Raw genomic sequence first — 11,366 nt, forward strand, 5'->3', positions numbered from 1 at the left:
AATAAAAATAGGACGTCAAGATTACTACAGAATTAAAACAAGCTTAATCCAAATGCCCCTGGCTCTGTGCCAGGGCCATGCCTGTGGTTTCTGTACATGGGGAAAGCCAGGTGAAGCTCCAACTGAAACAGGTTCCCGCAGGGCACCTTGTGATGGGCACACACACGGGGAGCTGGCAGTGTGGGTCAGCACAGTCGCTCAAGTTTGATCCACCAGAAGGTTTTGGGCATACCCCAATGTGTCTCCTACAGCATCTTCAGGATCCCACTCGATGCCTTCTAGGAACACTGCAGACATCTAGGCAGATGATTGTCACATATAGTGAGACCCAATTTACTAGCGTTCTCCCAGGGCTTTAAGAAGTCAGCATCAAAAGCGTTACCTGCAGTGAAGTGAGAAGTACAATTTAAACCCTGGATTTGAGAAAATACAAGCCTGTGGATCCTGAGATGCTTTTCCATTATCATGCTGCGAGATCGGCGTTAAGCTCAGTTAGCTGTGCGCGTTATGGGAAAGCCCTAAACTGTGAAGCCCCTCAACAGCAAGGTATTAACGCTACCAAAACTCAAACACTTAGTTGTGTAAATACCAAAGGAACAGAAGACAGAACAAACTTTGTTCTCAATTCACCTCGTTTGACTGACACTCAAATCCAAAGGCATCTGCCTTAGCTTTATCTCGAGGTTAGGCAACTAGTAATATTTAGCCATTATTTGGCACCTACTGCCTCCCCTGCTCCCTAGTTTCCCTAGATCATTCCAAGCAATATACAGGCAAGCTCTCAGCCTTAGCGTGGCACAATACACTTTATGCAAGGACACACACGCACAAGTTTGGGAACAGAGACCGCTATCATTTCAGCTACAGAAAAAAAAAAATGCAGCAGCTTAATGTTATCCTTACACTATCACAAACTACAGGATGACCTAGTTCTGAAGAGGTTTAACCCAATCCCATACGCTATTATGAAGTCTGTATGAAAGCCGGGAATGCAGGTTGCTGTAGTCGACAAGCGGATGAGAGCAGAACTGGGGTCCCCTCACACAAACCACTGCTGCCCACATTAGTACCCGCTGTGACAGCACTGCTGCTGCTCAAAGCACTGAAAAATCACGATTCTCATTAGGGACATTTGTTTGGGATAGACAAGACAGCACTCAAAATAGGAGCAGCTCGTATCAGCCTTAAAAAGAAAAGCAAACCATGTAAGGGTAGATTTAAAACTTCTCACGCACCCCTACTCCCCTGCTTTTTTCTATTTCATGCTAGGCAACCAGCTGACCATTTGAAAGCAGCATATTCAGAGAAGAAAGTTTCCTCCTCTGTTTTGGACTGAAACCCTACCAGATTTAATGGCATTTGAACAAATGAAGGTGGACTTTTACAGCCATAACCCTTCCTGTACCAGGTTGAATTCATGGCTCCAAGTGTGGAGGGGAATGGGGCCCTGAGCTGGGAGCTCACACTGTGAGAGAGTCAGCAGTGAATTCCTGGATCTCACTTACACCAGTATTGAGATAATTATCTGTAGCGATGAGCAATACATTTCCCGCCCCCCCCCCTCCCCCGAGGAGCAGAAATGAAAGAAAACACTTGCTTTACTCATCCTTGTCCAGTTCTTGCATCCAGAGCCAAAGCATGCTTACAGTCTTACAGTCACCCACCACAGCGAGCAGTGCCTGCACCAACCTTCCACATTTACGGAGATACCGTGGGGGAAGCAAAAAGGAGTTTGTTGTGTTAACAGAGAAATGAAACACTGAATTCCACCTGGGCAATCCCCCAGGTAGAGACCCTTAGGCTGTTATACCATCATGCCTTAATAAAGAGTCAACGCAGCACAGCATTTTGATATCAGTCTGCTGTGTTGACACTAAAGGGACTGTACTAAAACCGGCACAGTACAAACAACTAAACTTCTCTGGTGAGTCAAGGAGCATCTCCTGTCCAGAAAAGGAGAAACACTGACTGAGACCAAGACAGACAAGACAAATTTTGTTGGCCTACCTACACCCATCAGACATGCAGAAAGACACAACTGTGACTGCAAAAAACCCCAAGTATGCAGCAACTTAAAACAAGCCTGTCTTCATTACTACAGGCATTGATTTTTTTTTTTTTTTTTTTTTTTTGCTAGTACACATTGCCTGATGGAGCTCCTAATGTCTTGATGACTAAACCTTCCAGATCATGGGCACAGTACCAGCTCTTCACCCCATGGTAGCACAAGCCTATCACTGCGACTACAGGGCTGGCAAGACCAAGCTAAGCAGGTGGGTCTACAAAACCATCACCCTCCCTTGGCTGGCAGTGCTGCTGAGGCCCAAGAAGAATATGAACACGTGTAATAAAACACTCACCCCACATCAAGTGGAAGGCTCTTGAAATACCTGCTGCCCACGGTCTCTGGTCTGCCATCGATGAGACTCTTGCCACCCTCCCATACACTCACGTTCCTCTCACATTAATTTAGTTTAAGATTTCTCCGGTTCTTCTTCCTCTAGAGGGAGGATCCAAACCAACCAGAATGCATTTAATTAGAAAGGCATAAAAATACTTTAAATGTACAAATCTGTCTTTCCTATACACTAAATCAAGGCAAGTACAGGTATGGGCTGTATACTTGGGGGTCCATGACCCTCACCTCTAATTCTACCAGCACAAGACCTGAGAAGGAAGGCTCCACCCTCAAAATTATTGCCAGCTGTTTAGCTGCATGATGTCCATCAATGTCAGAGGTGGGAGACCAAGCCAACTAACACACACCATCATTCCTACTCCAGCTGGAAAGGACAAGCTGCTTACAGAAGGATCGATTGCAGCCAGGGCTGGAGTCAGGGCATGCTCCCACCGCCCTGCTTCAGTATTCCCCAAAAACACCCACTTTCCACTGTCTTTGAACTTTGAACTTAAGGTCCTGATCACTTCACAGTCACTTCCAAGGAAAGGCAAAGATACTTTTTTTTCCTTTCAGACCTCCAAATGAGAAAGACTCAGTGAAGGGTGTGCTAGAGGACTGCTGTGTTCACAGTTACCCATTGGCTGGACTTAAGGAAAATGGTCCTTCTCATGCTGCCAGCTGATGGTGGACCTTCTCCAGAGGTACGGTCTCCAGCCACAGCCCCCTCCCACCCCACAGATGGGAAAGGCCAGTGAGGTCATTTGCTCCAGGTTGAGAACTTCTGTTCTGACAGACACTTGGCAAGCAATGTGGGGAAATGATAGGACACCATCTGGAAAAGTTAGTTTTATCTAACAGCATCTTTCAGGGGAAAACAAAAAAACCCAGACTCCACTAGTTTTCCCTTCTAACAGAGCATGGAAAAGGTCTGCATGATTGCCTTCTACTCCAGTACAAGTGCACTATTGTCTAGGGACTTGTTTTAATGCAGGACTTGGCAGTGCTAGGTTTATGGTTGGACTCTATGATCTTAAGGGTCTTTTCCAACCTACACAATCCTATGACTCCCATTAGGTGACACTTCATGTATTGAAGCAAGAAATGTGCTACCAAAATGGGCAGCCTTGCTCTAAGCCATGCATTCCCCATCCTCCCCTGCAGAAAATTTAATGATGCTGCCACAGCACAAACCTCTGCTGAACCAATGGAAAACTATTCCCTCTCACATTTTTCCCCATCCTCTTTTTGGTGGCTCAGTCAGTGGGATGATCCAATCCTTCTGTGGCTGCACAGACATTAGATGGTTGGACTTGCGTGATCTTGAAGGTCTTTTCCAACCTAGATGATTCTATGATTCTAGACCTGCAGGAGCTGGCAGAATAATGGGCTAGGGACCACCCTTGCCAGCAACAATCCACCTCTGCATTGGATGAGACACAGATTAGAAACTCTTTCTTGCCAATTCCTTTCCTTCTAAAAATCTACCAGACTGAAAGCTGAGTCATTGAGAAAGAGGAAGAGATTTTTAGTAGAGTTATTTAAAACACGGGTTTAGTTAACACCTATTTAGCACAAAGCTGAAGACACACTTGAGAAGAAAGACATTTTTAACTCAGCAGTGAAAACTTTCTATTTAATATGCAAGAAACCTGTCAAGATACATTGTTCTCAAAGAATGCTTTCCTCTTTCTCCCCCCCCGACCCCACTCCCCCAAACCCAGACTCCCGTCCCATGCTCCCCAGAAATACCAGGCATGGTATTTCATCTCCTATGTTACCTTACTGATGTCAGGAAAGTGATAATATCCACTTTTTAAGACCTTATCTTTCCCTTGTCTCGGAAGCACTGTTCAGTGCTCAAATATCCCAGGCTGCATCCCCAGCCTTCGGACAGACCTAAGATTCGTTGCCCAAAAGGCACTATCAAAGCAAAGAAAAAAAAAAAAAAAAAGATTGTTTTAAAAAGGCTTCACCTCTTGCTAGTCAGAAAAGTTTGTATTTCCATAATAAACCCTAACAGGATTTCAATAAAGCCTTCAGCAAAACACAAAACAATACAGCATCTTCAAAAATTCATTGTTAGTTTTCTGTAGGGTATTTTATTTATATGGATTTTACTTTATATCACAACAAATTTAAAGTATATCAGTAGCCATGTTGTCTCAGCAAAAAATAAGAATTTATTGTTTTAAATTCTGTAGTATAAACTCAAACATTGATCTGTTCCTGCCTGCAAATCCAGCCTACATAGATAAGCAGTGCAAACCTGTATGTGGGCACACTTATTCCAGTTTTCCTAAGCCTCTTCTTAGTGGAGTAAACCAAAATAAATTTGCATTAAACCAAGGAGAGTTTCCATCAAGCCTTTCTTCACTGATTTTAGCCAAATCCATTTTCAAAGAGCAGCTAAGACTAAAGGTTTGCTTTGGTCAAGTTTAACACATCCTTCCAGACACCTGCATTAGTTGAGTGGGAAGTACAGAGACAAAAGAGAGTTGGAGGACTTCCCTTTTCCGGAGAAAGTGTAACGGAAGGTGCTAAACATTTTTTGACTGCTATAAAAAATATGAACAGTTTTTATAGATGCTTTTTCCGATAAAAAAAACACCACCACCCAAACCCACCAAAAAAACACCACATAGCTATTTGCACCTCCCCTTAGAGCATGCAAACAGCACTGCCACAGTCCCCTTCCTGCAGCGAACCGAATCTGTCTCCTCCTCAGCAGGAGCACAGTGAGAAAAGTGTGCAAGCTCAGTCCTCTCGCCTGGAAATCACAGCCCATCTCGCTGCTGTCAAGAGGCAGGGAAGACTTGCCAGCACCAGTTGGATCCCCAAACTATAAATCACAAGTAAGCTCTTTCCTGCCTTCACTCAGCAATGCAATAGCTGCTTTCCAACTGGCTTGAAGAGGGTAAGGGAAAAAAAAGAAAAAGACACCCAAAATTGTGTAATCTACTAAGCCCCTAGATAACTACAACTAACAAGCAAGAGAGGGTTAGTGGACACTTCTACACTAACAACTCCCTTGCAGAATTTTTGGGATAGACATTTCTCGATCACTTTGGACAGGATTATTCCTCTCACCATGCATTGACGCAACACCCACAAGAGTTAGAACATCAATGTGACTGTATCAGTGGGCTTCCACAGAGAGGGACATCACAGAGACAACGACCCTGCTGTACACACACATTCGTATGTTCAAGGGTATGTACATTCCTATAATACATATACAAAGAAGGACCTCACAGCTAACGCACAGAAAAATATTCCAGAAACTGGGACTGGGGTGTGGGTTCAGGTCCCCATAATCCTCACAACTTCTTGAACTTTGCCTGTGCCTACAGCAATCAAAGTGTGTGTTTTTTTTCTTTAAGACTGCCCATCTTAATGTGGTTGTCCATACAACAATTAAAAAAAAAAAACCCAAAGCAAAACAAAAAAACCTCTTCAGGAAGGGCAGATATTTTAGGTCTCTTTTATTTGCTAAAATCTGTCCTGTTGAAGTCCACTTATAAAAATAACACCAAAAAGCTCCACACAGAAGTTACCCAACTGAGAAGCATTAGCCAACTTTGCTTTTATTTAAACAAATCTTGTATGACAGACTGTCAGGTATGTTTGAATTTTATTTCAAGATAACACATTTTGTTGTTCATATGACATGTCTGTCCATTCTTTTTAAAAAAGGCACTTGACTCTTTTGTAGTATCTTTCATCTGACAAATTAACAAGAAGAGGACTACACTGATCACTTTTTCCCAAACATTCAGTTATCAGCATCCACATTATAATTCTTAGAAACGAGAAACTGAGCGTGTAGAAATATCAATGCTATTATTTCCAAAAGTGATGATTAAATCTTCTATAGCGATGTGGAAACCTTCCTGGTGGGATTCTCACCCACATCTCGTACAACCTACAGCAACTACCACAGGCCTCAGCTTACCTTAACACAGAGCACTAGTAAGCTTGACTTAAATATTCAGGCAGTTCGATTAGCTCCTTGGTTTCCCTGAACACACCACATGGGCCAACCAGAAGCTTAGGCACCTAAAACTGTTTGACAGTGTTGGAAGTTAAGGCTACCCAGCAAGTTACTCAGCAGCAGTTACAATACAACACCTTCTTTATTACAACCACAGCACAGGCAGGGTCCTCTACTGAGCTTAAAAAACGGAGTCGAGCCTCCCCAATCCTGAATTGAGCCTCAGCTACCCAGCTCTCCTCCATCCTGCACTTCTGCAGCTTGCAGGAAAGCAAGCAAGCACTCGGCCTGAGAAGCAAGCTACACAGAGATACTCTGGTGCCCTTATTCAGGCTGAAAATAAGCTTGCTTCGTCATCATGGGGGCAGGCGGGCTGCTTGTTTCGTTTTATTTTTTCCCCATCCCAAAAACATCACTATTCGTTAAAGTCACATTTAAGCTCAGACAGCCAAAGCCCTTGGAATGTCTGATGAAATAAAACCAGAAAATCTTGATATATACCCCAAACAGACACCACTTTGAGGCCCTCCTCAAAGCCTCCCATAAAACTGAGAGCCATCTACTCATACAAAACTGAGACAAAACACAGTCCTCTCAGTGGAGCCACAAGTCACACTAGCAAGTGAGACCACTGGCTATTCATGAATGCTGAAATCACATACCCCAGTATTACAGATCTACCAGATACCCAAGTTCCCAGTGAAAAGGGCCGTTTCAGGCAATTGAGGTTAACACCACACTGCTACCTCCAAGCAGCCAAATGAATCTGAAAAGATGGATGAAGATTCAACAGCATTCATTTCTTCCTGAAAGAACCAAGACTACCTTTGCAGGTTATCCACCTGCAAAGTTCCTCATTTTAGCTTACAGTGTTAAACAGCTCAACCGTGACTAAGTTGTAAGCAAAACTCATGACATCTTTGGTTTTCCTCCCCTAACATCAAGGTCATCTCAGAGCAAAGTCTGCTTGGTCCTGGGATCAGACCTTTTTCTTCCATCATGGGAAGTCTTTGTGGTTATGGTGGAAACCCCTCATCCAGCAAGAAAACACAGAATTAATCCCCCTTTCTTACCACCACAGTGCTCTGGACATTTCTGTAATGTGTCTCAGGCTCTTCTAGACACAGAGAAAGGATGACACCCTAACATTGAGAGCCAGCAAACTCTTACATGTAAATCCTGCTTCGATAGCAATGCCTTCAGTTGCCTTTGTGAAACCACCCATGAGCACACACAAGGGCCTTCCCCTGCCCCTCAGCCCCTCTTCTGCATCTTCTGCCTTTCCATCAAGCACAGCAAACCATCACTTCCCCACAGGAACACGGCACAGTCGGTTACTGACCAGGTTTCAGCTCGACAGCCACAAAGAAACACTCCCGCATCCAAATTCACACCTACCATCAATTTGATGCAAGTTTTTATTTGTTTGTGGGTTGTTGGGTTTTTTTTTTTCTTGTGAAAGACTATTCCTTTCATCAATATAACCAGAAACAGTGTTTTGAATGCACACAGACAAAAAAATACATGAACATCTTCCAACAAGCATTTTGGGTAATTTAACCAAGGAGAACTTTAAACATCAGTAAACTACCACAAATTGCTCTGAAGGACTAAATGGCTCCCACCACCACCATCATTATCACACTGTTAAGGATTAACTAAGATCAGGTCAAAGCTGCAAATAGATTTAAAATAATTGTAACAAAACTATTTCAGATAATAACCTATATGGAAGTCAATGCAGAAGACAGCAAAAGTTTCAAATACCAAAAACCTTCTAAACTACCAGATGTCTCCAATTCAGTTATTTAAACCCCCAGCATTCTGTTTCTGGGCCTTTTTTTCCTGTAGAATACAACTTGAAACAATCTGCAATACCTCTTACTTGCATAGGATCTCATTTAAAAGGTATCCTAAGCACTTCCCCCCCCAAAAAAATGCAAAAAACCAGATGGCAAAACAAATGTTCTAGATCAAAAGAAAGCGTCAAAACAAACCAAAAAGACATCCCACAATTAAAACTGGTGTAAAAGCTTAAATAACAGCAACATTGGCTACATCCAAAGAGGATTTATGCAAATCACTTCTGTCAGGCACACAGGTTCTTTCTCAACAGAACACACCTTAAGAGAGCAGAGACATCTAATCAAATACATCTTGGAGGGGCAGAACCTTTCACACTCTCAGATGAACAAACTCCCTCTGGGAACAGCTAGTGTCTGCTTCATTTAATCGACATTTTGCCATTCGTGCTTTCTGAACAGCTTCTGCAGAATCAAGGAGCAATCGCAGGCAAGGCTCTGGGCCAGGTTTACAACTGAGGTAACGAGACACAGCTCGATTAACTTGAAACGAGTTACATTTATTTACATTAAATGGTGATTTCGATCTGAGTGTTTTAATGGGATGATGCTGGATGACATAGTGGGCAACATACCAGAAATTGTTCATCTATGTAGGTGGCATAAACATGTAGTAAACATCATTTTCATGAATTATATCCATTACCAAAAACAAAATTACACAGCCAGCGCTCTGGTTTCCATGTATGAGTTTGGTGGTATGTTGGTTTTTGGAAAAAATTAATTCCTTTTCTGTCCAGACTGCTCCAACACAGAAGCAACACAGCTCTCCACCCCTCCAGCCAGACTGCCTCTGGGCTGCACAGGTGTAAGGGGGCACCTCGGAGAAGTCCACGGGTGTTTGCGAAGTCACACTAGCACCCTGTCACCACAGGTGTCGGGGCAAGGATGGGAGCCTGCTGGCCAGCATTGCCCCATGGCCAGCGTTGCCCCATGGCCGGACCCCAGCCCAAGGGACACCTCTCCACCAGAAACCACCTAAAGCCTGCTAAAAAAGGAGCTGGCTTCCCGGACCCACGACATAACTGCATGGCACAAATCCACCCTCCAATTAACGTAAGCTGCCTTTTTTTTTCATTATTATTTATTATTATTATTAATTGCTGTTTGCTTGTCCGCAGCCACCGGAGCCGAGCGCCGCCGCGGCGCGAAGTTGAACCCCGCCGGCCGCGGCCGCCCCGGCGCCTCCCGGGCGCTCGCCTCGGCACCTCGAGCTCGCCACGCACGTTTTATCCACGAAAAGGCTATTTAAAATAAAACCGAAAGACACCTACCAGACACCCTTTCCATTTAACCCTGCCTGAAAGGCGCCACGTTCCGCGCCCCTTGGGGAGGCGGCCAGCTCCAGCAGCCCGTGCTGCCCGCCGGTCCCGCGTCACCCCGCTCCAGCGCGCCGCAGCCGGGCTGTCCGTCCGCTCCCGCAAGGGAATGCTCCAACGGAGCGAGCCCGGCCGGCGCGAACGGCACCCGGCCGGCACCCGCGGCAGCGCAGCCGGGGCTCGCCCAGCCCGGCTCCCCGCCGGGTACGAGCCGCCCGCTCCCCCCGCCGGCCGCCCCGGGGGGGGTGACCCCCGCCCCGGCCCACCTCACCTCCCAGAGCAGCGAGAGCAGCAGCGCGACCCCGGGCTGGAAGCGGTTCATCTCTCCCTCCTCCTCCTCCTCCTCCCACAGCGGCGGGCTCGCCCTGCCGGCTCAGGCGCGGACGGGCGCTGTCAGCGGCACCATCCCCAGCGGCGGGGGGGGCCACGGCCACCGGCGCGGCGGGGCAGCGGGCAGGGCGGGCTGACGGGGGGAAGGGGCGGCCGGCAGCCGCGCCGGGGGCAGGGTGTGAGGCGGAGCGGGCCGGGGGCGGGGAAGCCCCGCAGCAGAGGGTGAGGACGAGGGCGGGCTGGCCCGCCGATCCCCGCGGGCAGCGGCGGCCGGAGCCCGGCGGGCAGCGCCGCGGCCAGGCGAGGCGGGAGGCGGGCAGTGCGGCGCCCGGGCGGGCGGCACAAAGAGGCCGGGCGCCGCCGAGGGCGGGGAGAGGGGCCGGGCCCGCCGCGGTACCGCCCCGCTGCCCGGCCGGGAGGGGACGGCGGCGTCGAGGCGCGGCGGGGAAAGCCCTGGCCCCGGGGGGGGGGGGGGGGCGAGTAACGGGCCGCGCCCGCTCGTGATGGCGCCCGCCCTCCGCCGGCTCCTCCGCCCCGAGGGGCTGCGCGGGGTGCCCGGGGCCGGCGGCCCTGAGGAAGAGGAGCAGCCCCGTGCGAGCCTCCTGGAGTTCGACACGGCCGAGTGCGGGTGGGGGGCCGGTCCTCCCCGTGTGCCCCACGCGTCACACCCGCGCCGGCTCCCAGCACAGGACGGGCCCGTCCGCTCCGTGTCCCTCCCGCGGGCCGCCCCTCCTGAGGAGAGGGGCCGGGGGGCTCCGGGGAGGCCCTGCTGCGGCCTCTCCGTGCTTAGAGGGGGCTTGTAAAAGAGATGGAGAGAGACTTTTTACCTGCAGCGACGGGGGTGGTGGTTTCAGACTGAAAGAGGGTGGATTTAGGGGAGTTACTCGGAGGAAACTCCTTCCCATGGGGGCGGTGAGGCGCGGGCACAGGCTGCCCAGAGCAGCTGTGGGTGCCCCATCCCTGGCAGTGCCCAAGGCCAGGCTGGACGGGGCTGGGCGCAGCCTGGGCTGGTGGCCGGTGTCCCTGCCGGTGGCAGCAGGCTGGACCTGATGATCTTTGAAGGTCCCTTCCAACCCAAACCGTTCTGCGGTTCTCCGACTGCCTCTGTCAGCCTGGTGGGTGGCGACGGGCGCTGCCGGGGCAGGCTCAGCCCCTGCCGGCAGCTTTGGCACTTCAGGGGAAGGCTGCGCTCCCACCCGGCTCCCCGGTTCCTCAGCGTGCTTGGGAACAGCCCAGGATCAGCCGTCGTCTTCCAGAAGTCTCAGGGCTGGTCCTAGGCCAGAGTGGAGCTGATCGCCCACTCCAGCCCCGTGACAGGTGGCTGGTGTAGTTATGCCCTGGGTGTTTCCGTCACTGCCACCTCGTCCTGGTGCTTTGATCCTCCTTTTCCAAGCCCTTTCCACCCTTAGCACAGCTGGACATGCACTGTGTTCAGTGGGAGGGAGGCACAGCTGTTCTTTGGG

At 48.7% G+C, this 11,366-nt stretch overlaps 1 protein-coding gene across 1 annotated transcript in view; it reads right to left on the bottom strand.

The window, feature by feature from the left end:
- Positions 1–10,243, bottom strand: part of VOPP1 (VOPP1 WW domain binding protein) — a 65,086-nt gene extending 54,843 nt beyond the window's left edge. Inside the window, exon 1 of the mRNA XM_040589820.1 lies at positions 9,845–10,243. Coding sequence (XP_040445754.1) covers positions 9,845–9,895 — 51 coding nt within the window. The 5' untranslated portion in view covers positions 9,896–10,243. The remainder of the gene's footprint in view (positions 1–9,844) is intronic.
- Between the last annotated feature and the right edge of the window lie 1,123 nt (positions 10,244–11,366).

Source organism: Falco naumanni, chromosome 4, assembly GCF_017639655.2.
Source record: "Falco naumanni isolate bFalNau1 chromosome 4, bFalNau1.pat, whole genome shotgun sequence".
Lineage (NCBI taxonomy): Eukaryota > Metazoa > Chordata > Aves > Falconiformes > Falconidae > Falco > Falco naumanni.